At 40.9% G+C, this 17,268-nt stretch overlaps 3 protein-coding genes across 4 annotated transcripts; 2 read left to right on the forward strand and 1 right to left on the reverse strand.

Annotated features, from left to right (window-relative positions):
• Positions 1–1,201: 1,201 nt before the first annotated feature.
• Positions 1,202–2,185, forward strand: LOC109468878. The gene has a single exon (XM_019767289.1). It carries the CDS (start codon positions 1,202–1,204, stop codon positions 2,183–2,185), a length of 984 nt encoding a protein of 327 aa, XP_019622848.1.
• Positions 2,186–2,319: 134 nt separating this feature from the next.
• On the forward strand, positions 2,320–9,054 carry LOC109462941 (peroxisomal sarcosine oxidase-like). The gene is made up of 8 exons (XM_019759572.1): positions 2,320–2,562; positions 3,984–4,138; positions 4,719–4,932; positions 5,321–5,503; positions 6,191–6,331; positions 6,766–6,936; positions 7,146–7,221; positions 7,706–9,054. Exons 1-8 carry the CDS (start codon positions 2,446–2,448, stop codon positions 7,831–7,833), a joined length of 1,185 nt encoding a protein of 394 aa, XP_019615131.1. The 5' UTR covers positions 2,320–2,445; the 3' UTR covers positions 7,834–9,054.
• Positions 9,055–10,202: 1,148 nt separating this feature from the next.
• LOC109463040 (neuferricin-like) lies at positions 10,203–13,928 on the reverse strand. Of its 2 annotated transcripts, none has more exons than XM_019759732.1 (6): positions 13,818–13,928; positions 13,390–13,523; positions 12,740–12,908; positions 12,078–12,218; positions 11,323–11,509; positions 10,203–10,837 (listed from the first exon to the last, which is right to left on the reverse strand). In XM_019759732.1, exons 2-6 carry the CDS (start codon positions 13,519–13,521, stop codon positions 10,630–10,632), a joined length of 837 nt encoding a protein of 278 aa, XP_019615291.1. In that variant the 5' UTR covers positions 13,522–13,523; positions 13,818–13,928; the 3' UTR covers positions 10,203–10,629. The 2 variants fall into 2 exon arrangements, with proteins under 2 accessions (XP_019615291.1, XP_019615299.1); XM_019759740.1 differs by having other exon boundaries at positions 13,390–13,526.
• Between the last annotated feature and the right edge of the window lie 3,340 nt (positions 13,929–17,268).

The following is a 17,268-nucleotide window of genomic DNA, read 5'->3' on the forward strand; positions in this document are numbered from 1 at the left end:
AATATTCCCGTCGTACGAAACCGCCATTTTGAACAGATAGAAGATGCCACTTTTACACAGGTGTGCAAAACGGCCGTGTTTAATTAATGTGAAGCTGGTAATCTAATTATGACAACCAATGACGGCCTGTCTCGGTGATAGGCACTTATAATTATGTGGCGAAGAAGGTGGAAGATAATCTATATAATTACAAAGACCAATAATCTTATATCAGGGTAAAAAAAATGGATGAAAATGCATCTACCGCTGGGTACTTGAGTGGTATCGCCAAATAAACGTTTTCACGAATACTTGTTATGTTACCACAGTATGAAACATAGCACTCTTGTCCAATTTTCATATACTGTAAAGTCGTTTAATTGTTTTTCATATTCATAATTACATTACAATGTATCCAGAGCGTTAGAGAGAGTTCTTAGCCCATGTACACTGCATCTTAGGCCAAGACGCGGTCGGTTGAGGTGTTTAGGCATACCCATAGTAGGCCTGCCGAATCCTGTCCTTGGTGCTGAACATGCCTTCCACACAAAGTAAAACCTGTCCTTGGTGCTGAACATGCCTTCCACACACAGGAAAACCAATTTATAGCGTTTAGGATAGCAAAAAAATCTTGATTTTTAACCTCCGTATCAATATATTTTTCTCGATGCAAATTTCCACCGCTACATCAAAATTGCCCTTCCAGGTTTGTAATATATATCATTTCTGCCTTTCTCTTATAAACCTGTGTTATATTCTTCTGGGTCTTGTCGTGTAGAAAGAAGAGATCAGGGGCACTGCAGCACGTAATAGGACACCACTGACTTCTGAACATTGGCCCTATAATTATAATAGGGTATTTTCCTTCCAGGCGTGACGTATATATGATATGAATCTTTATTGCATGTTCTTGCCCAGATGGGCTAAATGCATAAGAGGATATCCAGTATACAAAACATGAGTATTTCATACTGGTACGCTATATTCTAATGCAAAGTGCTTGGAATCTATACATTTCAATAATACTATAAACTACCTATCATCTACTGTTAGTTGCCCTTTCTTCTCTCTTTTTGAAACATTTGGAAACATAATTACATAGTTTGTCTACTGTACATTCGTTCTTGTTTGACATCAAGTGTTTAAACATGTCCTGCTTTGATATTTTCTTACATACATATCTTGTCTAATTGTAAAGTATCGAATAACCTCCGAAGTGCGAATGGTGCATGCTCTCTTGACAGACACCACCCTCGCGGTACGCGTCCGAGGAGAAGCAGCCCCTCCGTTTGAAGCAGTTGTCGGCTCACCCCAGGGTGACAGCTTAAGTCCACAGCTCTTCAACATCTACTATGAGGCAGCCCTCCGTGATCTGCGTGAGACCTACCCACCAACCCCTGCCGAAGACAAGCGGCTCAAGCTACCACCAGAGACCCAATATGCTGATGATCTTGATTTCATAAGTACATCCCACCAACATCTAGAAAACATACACGAGCAGGTGATAAAGGTTCCGCCAGAATGGAAGCTACAGGCCAATGCCACCAAGACTGAACGAATACATATCTGTTGGAAAAGGGAGAGGGAGGAGGAGACATGGAGTAAAACGAAGTCTCTGGGCTCCCGGCTAGGCATCGCTGATGATATCGACGGGAGAATGCAGTTGGCCAACGCAGCAGTTAGGAAGATGTGGTACATGTGGGGAGCACAACCTGTCTCCCTGGAGCTAAAGCTTAAACTCTTTAACGTTTACGTCTTACCTGTAATGCTATACAACTGTGGTACATGGGGGTTAACGGAACAGTTAGCCAGCAAGATCGACACCTGGCACAGGAAGCAGTTAAGACGCTTAGCTGGGTATGTCCACCCACACCACATCAGTAACACCAACCTGTACAAGATCTGTAACTCCTCTCCCCTTCAAAATGAAGTCCACCGGCGCAGATGGACTTTCTTCGGACACATTCTCCGCATGTCACCTGACTCACCTGCACAAAAGGCCCTCAACATCGCCTTTAGCAGAAAACTCTCGCCAAGGAAAGGCAGGCCCCGAGGAGGTCTTCTGGACTGTCTACTAGACGACGTCAAGTTGTACTTCCAGCAGAACATTAAAGCCGAGGCCTACGTTCTTAAGTGGCTACGAGACCAGGCAAGGCAGAAGGAAAAGTGGAACGGACTGTACAAGAACATTAAGGACTCATACTGATTTGTTGTGCCGATCCGGCTTTACCTTTGGGCAATTAGCCGCAGATTGGTACCCGAGAACAGTTATTTATTATATTATTATTATTATTATCGAATAACCTATAAAAGTTATAAACCTGCGTTAAAATATAAACCTTTTCTGTGTGTTGTCGTGTACAACCAAGAGACCAGGGGGCGCTGCAGCACACTTAATGGGGCACCACTGACGTCTGGACATTGACCCTTTAAGATCGTGTTTTTCTTCGAGGCATAACGGGGAACATGGCAGAAGAACGTGAGGATGTTTGGGACGTGATCGTGGTTGGGGCTGGGGTGATGGGGTCGTCCACGGCGTTTCACCTGGCGCAGGGCGGCAGCAAGACCCTTCTTCTGGAACAGGTGAGATAAACAAAGCGGGCATGATACTGTCGTACAGTTTGTATATGTGCATTTGAATTACCCGTTTGGCAACCTTAAGCCAGACGAAGTCTACAAAATCCAGACGCCATATTATAATTGTGTTGGTGCCTTTGACATTCAACTCGAAGTCTACCAAAGTACAAAGTACAGAATCCAAACGCCACATATTTGTGTTGGTGTATTTAACATTTAACTCACTCACGTGCACTGTTACGTACATACAATGTATGATGCAATACACACCGGTACCCTGCATGAAGGTCCAAGGTCATGAGTGAAGGTCATGACTTCCGGGCTCGCAGCATATTGTAAACAGACATATGTTTGAACTCAGACGGGAGTCTGGTACAAACTACAAAGAGCAAACTCAACATGTCATGTCAGTCTGCATGTTGTTTTCTTTCACAGCGATTGTGTCGCATGCCGCAATATCGAAGTGTTTACATGGATAGCAGGCAGTGGTGTGTCAATGGGACAGGCGCGGTAATGAATATAGGCTCGAGGAATTACGGGTCGCTAGTTATCTCAAGGACGACTTGTGCACGAATATGCCAGTCCCTGTATATGGGCTGAGCTTTGGACTCATATCCACAACATGCATAATATACTTTTCACCGACCATGGAGTCTTATTAAATATTGAATCACTATCAGTTACATGCTATTCAGGCGGCAAAACTAAAACGCATGTCCAAATTCTGCTGTGAATAAAAGATAACATGAAACGATTTTGAAAAATACAATTTGGAGCGTGCACCACAAGCAGCGTGTTTACGTTTGCAGTAGCGCCAGTTCAACGACCAAGGTCACTCTATATATTAGGATAGACCAGAAGTTAGATGTAATGCCGGTAGATGGCGCTTTTAGAAGGTAATTTTTTCCTTCGTGGATTCCGGGTCCCAAGTAGGGCTGCGGACCGGTACACTGTACCGGTCCAGTACCGTAAAAATCGTTTCGGTACAGGTCCAAAATACCGGATCATGAAGTAACGAGTATATACCGAAATAGCTAGTTTACACCATGTATATGACTAAAGATAGGTAAATCCTACCACAAAGACGAAAAATTAGCACTGGAAAAGACGTAAACACCGTCGATTGATTTGAGATCCTCAGTCTCACGAGACATCGCGAGAGTGTGGCTGATCCAGGGTTGTGATTGGAAGATACTGACAAGTTGTCAACACTTTATTATTGTTTGTGTCATGATTGAAAAAGTGAAGAACACGTGTTAATTTGTCAAATTGTTCAGGTACAGGTACAGGTCCGGACCTGTACCTAAACCTCTGTACCGGTACCGGTACCTGTACCTGATGTTGCGTTTAGGTACGCAGCCCTAGTCCCAAGTCTTGAATTCGCTAATGGCGGTTTGGTAACTGTTCTTCGTTGTTCCAACGCGCAGTTTTTCCTGCCACACACACGGGGAAGCTCCTGTGGTCAGACCCGCATCGTCCGAAAGTCCTACATCGCCGAGCATGCGCACTACGCAGACATGGTGACGGCATCCATCCGAATCTGGCAGCAGGTTGAAAAGGAATTGGGAACTACGCTTCTGGTGTGAGTAAAAAAATGTATCATTGAATGTAACCGCCGCTTTAAACAGCAGAATTTCACATCAGAACTTGTTTTCAAGGAGACGAATTTTGCTATCACGAAACTTCATCTGTGTTGGCAGTTACGTGTTTGAAGATAAAACTTCACCTAGAGCTTTCGACCAGTCACTCTGGTCTTCTTCAATAGACTGACCCAGTGAGACTTGTTACATGGCTTTTCTGAAGTGTGACGTTAACATTAGATCAAAGGTACATGTATCTGGTAAACGATGTCGTCCCCCGTCGCTGTTGAGGCAAATTTTGGTTTCTCTGATTGGTCTATGTACGTCCCTCATCCGTTCATTCTTTTTTTTGTTAATTTCGTTTATTACAACATTTCATGACAAGACATGGGTACGGCACACTCAAGTACTCAAGTTTACTGTTATATCAACGCGAGAGGACAAATACAGGATAGACATGAGAGGAAAGTCGTGTAAAGTGCCTTTATCAAGTGCATGACAGGACTTGAACCCGGGACTCTGCCGTTACGCCACACGACCCGATCATCCGTTCATTCTTTCAACTTTTTTTGTCTTGAACAGCCCCACTCCCCGCCTGCTGTGGGCCCGTTCAGAGAACCCGAAGATCCACGCCATTGCCGACACGCTGGACGGGGTGGGCGCCCGGAACAGCCGGCTCCAGACGGGGGAGCTGAGGCGGAGGTTCCCGATGCTGCGGTTCCCGGCCGGGCACGTCGGTGTGCTGGAGGAGGACGCCGCTGTCATCAAGGCCGACACGGCCGTCAGGTGTCTGCAGGTTCGCGCTAGTTCTCAAACCTGATTTTCTGTCGAGGGTCCTTTTATTACTGACGTTGGATGTACATGTATGTCCGTATCTAAAAGGAGCTTTTTTCCTATATCAAAAAAGTAAAGTTTAAAGTTTTTGTTTCCACACTAAAAGGATCTGACCATGAATTTTCGTTCGATCTCCTTCGTCAGAAAATAATGATCCACTCACTGATTCACGAAATGCCAAGGGCAAAGTTTTAGTTCTAGACCAAACACTGCAGGAGCTATATAGCCAAAAACACTCAAAACTGAGGTAACATTCTCATTATCTTCTCTAATTTGAGGTCCTTGTGGCACGTCCTGTCCTTGTGGCAAAGTTGTAATAAATAAATAAATAAATAAATAATTTGGTTCAGGAACTTTTTGTGAGGAGAGGCGGCCGCATCAAAGATGGCGAACGGATCGTGAAGGTGGTCCCAGGACAGACGATAACCGTTACCACGGCAACCATGACGTACAGGACCAGGAGACTGGTGATGACGTGTGGGGCATGGGCTCCCGGCATCCTCTGCGACTTGGGACTCAACCTGCCGTTAAAAGTAAGTACATTTATATCAAACCCTAATCTCCAAGCAGATATTGCAAAGACAGTATCGTGGGGTCGTGTGGCGTAGCGGCAGAGTGCGCGACTCGGAACTTAAAGTCCCGGGTTCGAGTCCTGACATGCCACCGATCTTGTGCCCTTGGGAAAGGCACTTTACACGACTTTCCTCACTTCGCTCAGGTGTAAATGATCCTGTCATGTATTTGTCCCCTGTGTTGGTGGCGGCATTAATATAAGTTGAAAAAACTTGAGTGTGTCGTCACCACGTCTGGTGATTACATGTTGGAATAAAAAAAAGACAGTATCAAAATGGCAAGGAACCATTTGCCACCCAGTTGTGTTCGCATAAAAAAAGGTACCAGCACAGAATTCTAGAAAACAAAGCCCGATATATATAAATGCATAAAAACACGTCAAAAAAAGGCCGAAGGCAAAACTTCTGCTTTGAGAGTAATATAAGACAGCAGTTCTGTTTTCTAGCCCCAACAACAAAAGTGGAGAACGTCAGTATTAGTAACTCTTACAAATCAGCAACATAATTGAAACGTTACAAGGAGGTTCAAAACCGCCTTTGACTTAATATAAATATAAGCAAAAAGGGAATTCCATTTATAAGGCAGACACTCATTAAACTCCAAAGTCTAACTGTGGACACCCGATTCATTGGAAATATCTTTCCCAGCCTCTCCGGATCAACGTGTGTTACTTCAGAGAGAAGCAGCCGACCTCTACTCACAGTCTGGCGGCTAACTTCCCGGTCATCAAGGACGAGGATGATGACGTGTACGGCATACCTAGCCTGGAGTACCCAAATATGGTCAAGGTAGAAAAAATTTACCTTTACCCTTACCTGTAGATTTTGATGTGTTGCCTTTCGGGTCCCACTGTTGTGTCCTTGGGAAAGGCACCCATTTTCTCACCCACATGTAAATGAAAGTAAAGTATGTACATGAATACCTGGCTTCGGTTAGGGACGTCCTCTAAGATATGACGCAAAGCCAGAGGTCCTGTCTAGGAGATCTACACCTTGAGCACGTTAAAGATCCCACCACACTTACCGAAAAGAGCAGGGGTCCTTCCCGGTGTGAGTGGTTCAGACCTTACAGTCTGGTCTCAGGTTTGACATCTTGAAGAGGTGATAGTCACCTGCTACGTCTGTCAATTCTTCTACAAATGCGGTAAAGCTTCCTAAATAAAAACAACAAAATTACATTAGTTATATAGACTCTTAAAGATCTAGGCATATCTTTTTCTCAGATTTGTCGTCACGTAAACTGGAAGACAGGTCACGTCGCTAACCCCGAACAACGTGACGTCAACATCCGGGAACATCTGGAGGAGGATGTACGTTACCTGAGTAACCTCGTGAGGCGCCACCTACCGGGTCTGGAGGACAAGCCAGCCGTGGTCGAAACCTGCATGTACACGGTAAGTTAGGCTGCTTTTATGCAATACTATGAAGAGAGAATGTTAACATTACTCTAAAATATTACTGTACTTGTGGTTGGATTACAGTATCATTCAGATCTCGCGCATTATAGATTGCATTGTGTTAACCAGAAATAGAAAATTTAAGTCTAAATTTTGATGACTCATTTTGATGTAATTATAGAATGAGTATACTTTGTGTCTCACAGAACACTCCGGATGCTGAGTTCATACTAGACCGGCATCCAAGGTTTCACAACATAGTCATTGGCACTGGATTCTCAGGTCTGCAATTCTTCCTTTTTCCTATCCTCTTAGATGGGTAGAATGTCTGCTTTGCTAATTAGCTATAGATACCTTAAATGTGTTCTATCAAATAGATCAATTTGAGCCTTTGCTTACCTCCTTGAAAAATGGAGGTATTGCTTTTGGTATGTGTGTGTGTATGTGTGTGTCTGTGTTTGTTGCTGCATGGATATGGTTGTGTTCAGTCTATACCAGAGGGGAAAAGTCATTAATCACTTGTACATGGTAGTGCTCGCTGTTTTTACAGGTGTTTTTCATTACATGACCTCACTGACAGCTAATGTTTTTCCCTTGTATGATAATGGGGATTACAAAAGGAGACTGTAAACTACATTGCATCAGTAGTTGTAAACTTAAGGAGCCATTTTTCCTGAGATTTTCACACCTTCCTAATATGTTAAGACAAGTAAACAGCATGGTTTTATGGAGGTCTGAGATCTCTGAATTCTTGTTGTTTTTGCAGGCCATGGATTCAAACTGGGGGCGGCAGTGGGAAGACTCCTGAGTGAACTGGCCACAGACAGGCCGCCTTTCTTAAACATGGGGCCCTACAGGATAGCACGCTTCACACCTCCTAAAGCTGCACTTTGAACTTTTGCTACATATCAGTTGTCTGTAATAAAAATAAATACAGTGTCTTCAAAATTCCCTGGTTCCAAAAAAAAAGGCAAAATACATGGTACCCATTTTACAACATTATGTCATGTGTATCTTAATATAATCATCACAAGAACTTGTATACCACAAATGTAATATGTACATTAAATTGTATACCACAAAAATAATGTACATATTACATTACTATGAACCACCTGCACCATATAATCATCAAAGACAGTAAACTAAAGAAAGCCAACAGTATTGGAATGTCTTAAAGTTTTCTTTTTCTTGAAGCTATTACAAGTGCTGCTCCAACAGCTGTATGCTATTTTACAACTACATGTAGTACATACTACTACAACTTACGTTGCTAAATATTTTATCTGCCTATTTGCAATGCTTACCACTATATAATAATAAGAGTGTTGACTACTAAGTATTGTTCTAACTACATACAATGTACTACATGCAGTGTTTACCAACTTACAAGGATTTTTAACCATGATCTGTGGGGCTAACTTACAGTATTGTCACTGTATTGTCCTGACAAGGGTAACATCTCACAGATTTACATCATCTCACCACTACTTTCTGTATGACTTGCATATCTTAATCATTATCATCCATGTACAAATTTGAAATAAAAAGCATGATTTTAAACTATAAGTTTGTGTTCAATTGTTCACAGAATTATCTGTGTGTAACAAACCTATGATATTCAATAAACATTTACATTCCATATTCCTGATGAAAATACAGATTTGTATTTTTAACATTGTAACTGTTATTATGCAGCTATAGAAAACAAATTTAAAATGAAATAAAATGATAATCTATGGCACTTCTGCTTTGTTACAGTACGTATTAGAAGACCTTAAAACTCTGGGACCAAAATTAAGTAGACAAAAATATCTAATACACCAGTGTTCTAGCCAGCATGAATTTCTTTTCCATCATCTCAATTTCATTTGATGTACATCATGACATCATGCTGAGCGCCATAGGAGTAACCATCCTAGGGTGATCCAGGGGCATACTCCCCTAGTAAAAAGTTTGAAATGTTGACCATCTAAATGCTATTTCCTGTATTTTGAGGGGCGAATTTTGCTGGTAGACTAATGATATCATTTTCCATATCGTTACACACTGATTTTCATGTGTTAAAGATGGCAAAATTCTGTCAAATAAAAGAAAGACAGATGTGCTGGCTAGAACTGGAGTATTATGGAATCCAAGGCCCTACGCTGAATTGGTTAAAGGCTTTCCTGACCAACAGGGAGCAAACAGTAGTGGTTGAAGGGAAGGCGTCGGCTCCAGTTAAAGTAGCGTCTGGGGTCCCTCAAGGAACCGTCCTGGGGCCATTGCTCTTTCTCTTGTATATAAATGACCTACCAGATCAGCTTGACTCAAATGTGAGGTTATTTGCCGATGACTGTCTATTGTATGTAGAGCTTTCTACACAGACCGACTCACAACTTCTCCAAAAAGACCTGAACACCCTGGAAGAATGGCAAAGCAAATGGCTCATGCAGTTTAATCCCGAAAAATGCTACATTATGCACATAACAAACAAACGAACACCACATGCAACTAGCTACCAGTTTTGTGGTCAGGCTTTAGCAACCACAAAAATCCATCCGTATCTGGGCGTCACGCTGACAAACGGACTGAAGTGGGGTGCACATGTTAATAATATCACAACTAAGGCGAAACAGACATTGGGAGTGATTATTATATATAATAAACGTAATCTGTGGGCATGTCCAACGAGAGTAAAATCACTTGCATACACGTCACTTGTAAGACCGAACCTAGAATACGCTGCGACAGTATGGGATCCATATACAAAGAAAGACAAAGACAAATTGGAAAGGGTACAGAATCAAGCTGCAAGATTCTGTATGAACAACTATGTAAGAGGTGCTAGTGTCACGGAAATGAAAAGAAACCTACAGTGGACCTCACTTGAAGACAGAAGAAAGATGTCTAGACTATGCATGATGTACAAAATGACTAATAAACTGGTGGATGTCCCAACTACTAAGTACCTAATACCAGCTCAGAAGAGAACAAGAAATAGCCACGCATTCAAGTACCAGAGTTATCAACCAAGGATTGAGGTGTTCAAGAATTCATTCTTTCCTAGAACTATCGCAGAGTGGAACTCACTGTCACCAAGTACAGTAGGGGCACTGTCAATAGATAGCTTTAAACAATGTCTAAAGCTAGAAGTTCAAGGGTTAGGTGTAACAAGTCGATCGGTGTAATATAGCCAGCTGCCGCCGCGCCGCGTGCCTGCGAAGCTGGTGTGTTACGCCGAAAGGCGGTTATACCGGCTATACAGATACAGATACAGAACAGGGTTATACATCTTCATTTAAAAACAATCACATTGGCAATTCACAACAGTATAAGAAGGTTTAAGGCCTGAGTACATATGGGGAAAGGTCACATTTTTCCAGGGCTTGAAATACTGCAGGTAATGTTGAAAATTACCTGTACCAGACAAATTTTATCTGCACTACTCTGTCTCAGAACTCAAAAGTTTGCATCACACTAAAAACTGTTCAGAAACCATTGCCATTCTTGTATACGGTCAATGAAAAAAAAAATCCACAATGTCATACACCTACATTTCTATATAAAGCAGCAGTATATGGACCAGTGCAGGTAGACATCACAAATTCCTGCACAGCTCCAATTTTATCTGCACTAATTATAAGATGCATAATATGCACACAGTATTTCAAGCCCTGAGTTGCACATCACCTCTCCCACTCCATACAGTTATGTCCTACACACAGTGTCATCTGAAGCACACCCGTCGTACTCCTTGACTAGAGGGTTGTCCAGGTCCCCCCTGTCCTTGTGTTGGTCTGCTCCAGGGTCCCCTGCAGGGGGTCCTGTGTTCTTGACGCAGGCACAGCGATATCTGTCCGAGCCGGGTTTATACAGCTTCCGGGGCACCCCAACCCAGTCCCGCTCTATACCACCACTGGGAGGCAAAGGGGAAATAAGAAATACAATGTATGTTTACAGTTAAAACTTTTGTTCCAACACAAGAGAAATTGTTCTCACCTAGAGCTTTTGACCAGTAACTTTGGTCTTCCTCAGTAGACTGACCCATTGACTAAGTGTTGACGTCACACTTCAGAGAAGCCACATAAGTCTCACTGGGTCAGTCTGGTAGAATGAGGAAGACCAGAGTTTAACTGATTGAAAGCTCTAGGTGAGAACAATTTGTCTTGTGTTGAAAAAAAGTTTTTACATTTAATTTGACATTTCTCAACAGCAAACATGTACTAGCAGGTGCTAAAACATTTTGAACATTCTGTCAAAGTAGACTTTCAATACTCTTTAGTATTGAAAAAAACAACTGTTTACATCTAGAGCTATGATTTACGAATTTCTCGTGTCTATTCTAGGATCAACTCAATGTGTACATACATATAGATATTTAAGAATATAAAAAAGAACCACCTTTTTTTGCTACAAAAAACTTTAGCTCCATCCTCCTTGGTGTACATACTGTTGCATGGTGGGAAGGTTTTCTTGAGTTCCTCCTCAGCGTTCTTCTCAGAGTGAGCAGCCTTCATCTTGTCTTCCACATCCAACAGCTCCTTAGTAGGGTTCCCTTCATCATTATAGTATCTGCCAATCAATTTTCCTGAACAGAGAACAGTATATAGTGCAAAATGTATATATAGTAGAGGAGCTTCATTCCTCAAGCTAACCAACATCTCGCACACACAATCGTTCCTCAGTAAGACATCTGGAGCCGCATAGTTCCTGTCTAGAACTTTTATTCAGTCTGTCACAAGACAGGTTTAACCTGTGTGGCTTCTTCAAGTGTATAGAGGCTAAATGACACAAATGAGATCAATATACATGTGTACAGTTCTTCTGAACTTTCTCAATTCCGATGTACTGGAACTTAGTGATTCGGTATTTTGTAGCTGTACCTAATTGATTTTCACACTACCGTACTGGTACTGGTACTTATGTACCGGTACGCAGTCCTAGTATAAGATATCAAATAGAATAAATAAACAAGTCAAGAGTGAGGAGGGAAAAAGATTTCAAGAGTGCTTGTCTTCTTTTTGAAAAGTCATGCCCTTGAGGTCACTCAATATAAAGCTCAAAACTTTGAGTGTCTTTAATTCACATTAGTTGAATGTAAAGCCCAAGCTTCTGTACAGTATAGAAGAACATTATATAAGGTGTGGCCTGCTTACCTACATACTTGTACTCCTTCTCATACATCTGTATCCACTCCTTGATCCCTATCAAGTCCCTGGGCACCAGGCCGTCCACGTTGTCCACCAAACCTGCCTCTGTAAAGTCTCCTGTGACAAACGCTCTGGTGCCGTCACGGCCTGGGAACACACAGAACATGGAACAAATCAAATATGTTTTTTCAAAACCTTACTAATTTTAGGAAGTTGTTTATAATGATTTCCATGACATTAGCAACTTATATTTAGACTTTTATCATCTATCATCAATAAGTGTGCTGGGATAAACAGGTTATTCAACACCATTTTTGATACTTGACATACATCATTTATTTCTGTTTTCATTTACAATAGGTGATTCAAAATAGCAAGGCTGTCTTCTTTTTTCATACTATATAGCTAACCAAATTGCAATATCAAATTGTTCAGCAGATTGCATTTGGGTATTTTGAGCCTTGATTCTTCATATAAATGGCGTCAAAAGATGTATTTTGGCATCAATAGAAAATAAATGTTAATCCTCCATTCCCTGATGCAGCAAAATTTTCTAACTGAAGTATAACTGTTACAGTCCCACAGTAGTAATATTAGTAATACAGCATTTTTTTAGTTTTAAATTAAATAAAGGTACAAAAGAACAAAAAAAAGAACCTTATAATTACCTGCAAAGAAGCTGTACCCCCCCTTTGGCCCGTAGTGTTTCTTGCCCTTCTTCACATCAAACACTTTCCCCAGGATGCCCAGGTACAGCCCAGGACTGCCTGACTTTCCCGTGTATTTACTCAGCTGGTGTGTAGTAAACAGGCGCTCAGGAGGTTCTTCTGTGGACACCTTCATTGTAGTGCATGAATACATTATTACTGCATTGTGAGTTACTGTGAATGAATGAGCCCCATAACTTGTTTAAACAATTTTCAATAAGAAGTAACTGTAACTTAATACCAAATATACTTAATACCAAATATACTTAATATATTCAATCTATACAGGCCAGTATTTCACTGTTTATAACATTTACACTGAATCTGTACTACAGTCTTATTGAGTAAAAATGTCAGAAGTTTTGTATTAAAACTACAAAATAGGGATGTGCATGTACAAAGAATCAACCGCCTTAAGTATTTGATATTTTATCCATAAATATCAACGTCAATATATTGAACACATTGAATGTCAAATGTCTGAAATTTAAACAACAATAAATATATGGAAGGGCTGATAAATTTGGGTGAGACATAGAATCGTGCTGGGACACTTAAAGGGTTAAAGCTAGGGACAACAAAAATACACAACACATAATAGAGACTCCTACCTTTTCCAGGTAAGGCTTGACCATTTGTGCCAGTGGGTTGAGTGGTCCGAGGTCCACTCCTGTCCACACCAGATATCCCAGGACAGCCAGTAACACGCCCAGCAAGGACACTGATGTCCCCAACAACCCCATATCTTCTAGATCTGAACGTAAAGTACACTACAGATCAATCAATCAATCAATCAATCAATCAATCAATCAATCAATCAATCAATCAATCAATCAATCAACGAACTAACCAATCAAACGATCGTCAATTTGTTTACAAGCAACACACATGAAAGAGGAGGAAGTAAAACTTGTAACGTTATATCAACGGCCACCTGTTCTTGCATACCATATGCTCAGTATTAAAAAAAATTCACGTAACGCCATATTAAGCTAGGTAAGAATAATTCACTGTTACCTAGTGTTGAATTGGGTCTTACCTGCAAAGGCTGGCGTATGAAGATGTGTAGAATTTGGACTATTTTTGAGAAATTTACAAGATAGAAGCGTGAAGACGAGAATTTTTAGCTCACGGCGGCCATCTTGAAAGGTCAGAGGTCACTCCTGAATAGCGGGAAAGAGAGCCACGCCCATCCGGTATCGATTGCAATTGCGAACAAATCTTGTACGTCACAATCTGGCCGTCGTTTTAGATGGGATTTTCGCAGATATGTAAATTGGAAAAAAAATTATCACAGAAAACCCGACTTAAAACTGTTGACTTTCTCAGTTCACTAGGCGATACGGCATTATAAGTATCAATCTAGGAAGTAGGAAGTATACGTAAAAGCTTCCAGTGACGAGTTTGACACACAAAAAATGCGTAAAGCAATCACAGCTAGGAAGGTAATTATCATTAGTCATCAGGTAATACCAATTTTATTCCTGGAAATAAAATTCCCTAAGCTTAATCAATGTGACGTTCCTTCAGTGAGTTAAGGTCCCGGCCACATAAGTGTAGTATGGTTCAGACGCTCATATTATTACATGTACACCAAGCACATGAAGCCCCGGTATGATAGCCAACTTTACAATAAACAACGCTCATCCGGCAATAGTCAGCTTGGGTGGATCAAAACAAAGCTCCTGTTTCATATATAACTTCATTTGTCTGCGTTTGTATCCCTTACGCTGCTTTTATACAACTTCAAGTATTACGAAGTACGGGAATAAGTAAATGATGTCCAGGAGGACACCCAGGATCTTGGTATGGATGCCAGTCGTTGGATGTACCCTGATGATAATATACCTTTGGTACACCGTGGCTACAGACTCAAGGCAGAGGAAGGTGACGTGGAAAGAACCAGTGCCATATGCATTGCCACGACCTCTCGCAGTGCCTGGACTTAATGCAGAAAAGCTAGACGGAAACTTATCGGAGGTGCCTCAACATGCAGAAAAGGACGGAAACTTTGTCGTTGTGGCGCCAGTGCTTGAAATCCAGAACCAAAGGTCGGTAGTATTCCACTCTTGATAACGCTAAACATCGGGCACACTATGATAAGTTAGTCTAGTACAGCCCCAACGAATACTTGTCGGAGGCGTTAAGTATATACATGTACTGCGTTTCTAGAGATACTCAAAGATATGTAGAATAAAATTGACGCTGCGACAACATTGACTGATGCATAAAGGGAGAAAAACGTAACGTAAATGTGAGAGAAAAGCTATATAACATGCAAGAGTTGTTGTTAGACCATTTGCGATATGCACCTCTTTTCAAGGGTAACAGCGACTGTGCATGACATGAAATGATCATATCACCAACATATCCTGCTCACATATTTGAGTAAACACTACGCTTTGCTCTTGTTTGAACAGGCTAGGGATGCAAACGTTTATAATCCACACACTGCACGTATGCATATGTTTCAGTTTGTTGAAAGGGAACGGAATACAGCGGCAAGAAGACGACAAGCAGATGGCTAAGAGTGGCAATGCTACTCTTTAAGACTTTGCCTCCTATATCAGTGCAACGGATGTGATTCCAAGAGCTACTCTTACGAAAGTGGGGCAACACCTTATATTGAGTTATATCAGCCCACTGAAAGAACTTGATCCAAAGCTTGTCATGTCCTTGGTGCTGAACACCATCCACACACAAACATATCCTTAATTATTGCTGAACACCATCCATACACAAAGACATCTGTCCTTGGTGCTGAACAACACCATCCCCTCACCCACATATACATATCTGCCCTTGGTGCTGAACGCCATCCTCACACCCATACTTATCTCTCCTTGGTGCTGAACACCATCCAAACTCACAAATACATCTGTCCTTAATGCTGAACACAATCCACACACAAACACATCCGTCCTTGGTGCTGAATCGAAGACCATCCACACACAGACGTGTCAATGGAGCTGAGACCCATCCACACACAGGCAAACACACCTGTCCTTGATGCTAGACACACAAATGCAACTGTCCTTGGTGCTGAAGACCATCCAAATGGTTGGAAATACACTCGTTGACGACAAACAACAAACACTAAAAAAAATCAGTGTTGTGTCAGAAAGTACACATTTGCCAAATCACCTTTTATTTCATTCAGCTACAAACTGTAGGTAATTCATTATAAGATTATACACATAGTCTAAAAACAGCAAGGGGCATCATATACTTTTGTGAATCACAATAAAAAGAATAGAAGCCAGTTTATCTGTAGAACTGTTGAATAATCTGCTACACCATAGCTAGCTTTAAAGTTCAGTTATGTTGTATACAGCCAGAATTGTCAATACCATTGTGTACAAACTTCAACCTTCACATCATGTCATACACTGTAAGAATGTTGATACTAAATCTCTTGTGTGAATCTTCACAATTTCAAACATAATTGGAAATGATAGTATATATATCCTTCCACTGTTCACATTATTTTATACACAAACAAGTGCAATACATTCTGAAGACCTGGCTAATGTAAAAGTTACATGTGTGTCCAAATGTGATATCAATAAAAAAATCCATACATTCAAGAAATGAACCTGCAAGCTCGTACTGATATGTTAAGGAAGCCAAATAAGTATTGAAGTACTGTGGCATTTATATTAAGTTGTGTACAATATCAGAACCTGGGCTAACTGTAGGAAAAGTACAACCAAACCTCACAATAATTACCTCTCAAAAGCAGTCAATTTTATAACTGCAGTCACCACGGCAAGTTACATACAATTGGCAATTTTTGTACAATTAACAAAAGCCTTTGTATCTCATATTACTACATGTAGTACCATTTTAGAGATATTTTACATTGACATGTGATTATTAGAAGACAATTAAAAAAGCCTGTTTCTAGTGCTTGAAAACTTGCCAATTGCCCTGTGAAAAGACACACTGCAAATACCACTACCACAATCAATCACAACAAAGTTGACACATTTTCAACGATTACTTACACCTTGAACATACACTCAATCAACACCAATTTATAATGTGCATTAACCTAAATCATCATCTTATAATAAAACACCGATTTCTGACACAAGTATAAAGGTTTAAAAGGTGATTGTGTTGCTGTGTTCTACACTCTTTCAAAGGCCACTCACAGTCAATAACCAATGACATGTACTTTATTCTTATATACTCTCTTATCTATTTTTGTATGCTGTGTAATATGGACTACACAATGACTGTCACCAGGTTTTAAATTCTACAGCAAAAAATGCTTGTAATACATTGTTTGTTTCCCTTCAAACATGACCTTCTCCAGGTTAACTTCAATATATGCACATTGGCCTGTGCATTTAATTTATGCAGCAGTAAAGGGTATCTGAATATATTAAGTGTGGCTGTTGACTTTCTCAGTCCCTCTTTGGTGGTAAAAAAAGTTTAACATAGAATATCTTTCCCTTCAATGCATACGCGCATACATACAAGTA

The sequence above is a fragment of the Branchiostoma belcheri genome, unplaced genomic scaffold (assembly GCF_001625305.1).
Source record: "Branchiostoma belcheri isolate BF01 breed outbred unplaced genomic scaffold, Haploidv18h27 scaffold1, whole genome shotgun sequence".
NCBI lineage: Eukaryota > Metazoa > Chordata > Leptocardii > Amphioxiformes > Branchiostomatidae > Branchiostoma > Branchiostoma belcheri.

Excerpts from the sequence above, each read along its gene's own strand:
- LOC109468878 (XM_019767289.1), top strand. The coding sequence starts at position 1,202 with ATGGTGCATGCTCTCTTGACAGACACCACCCTCGCGGTACGCGTCCGA.
- LOC109462941 (XM_019759572.1), top strand. The coding sequence starts at position 2,446 with ATGGCAGAAGAACGTGAGGATGTTTGGGACGTGATCGTGGTTGGGGCT. Across the intron at positions 4,139-4,718 it reads TTGGGAACTACGCTTCTGGT|CCCCACTCCCCGCCTGCTGT; the intron begins GTGAGTAAAAAA and ends TGTCTTGAACAG. Across the intron at positions 6,332-6,765 it reads AGTACCCAAATATGGTCAAG|ATTTGTCGTCACGTAAACTG; the intron begins GTAGAAAAAATT and ends TCTTTTTCTCAG.
- LOC109463040 (XM_019759732.1), bottom strand. The coding sequence starts at position 13,521 with ATGGGGTTGTTGGGGACATCAGTGTCCTTGCTGGGCGTGTTACTGGCT. Across the intron at positions 12,219-12,739 it reads GGGGTACAGCTTCTTTGCAG|GCCGTGACGGCACCAGAGCG; the intron begins GTAATTATAAGG and ends GTGTGTTCCCAG. Across the intron at positions 11,510-12,077 it reads GAAGGAGTACAAGTATGTAG|GAAAATTGATTGGCAGATAC; the intron begins GTAAGCAGGCCA and ends TTCTCTGTTCAG.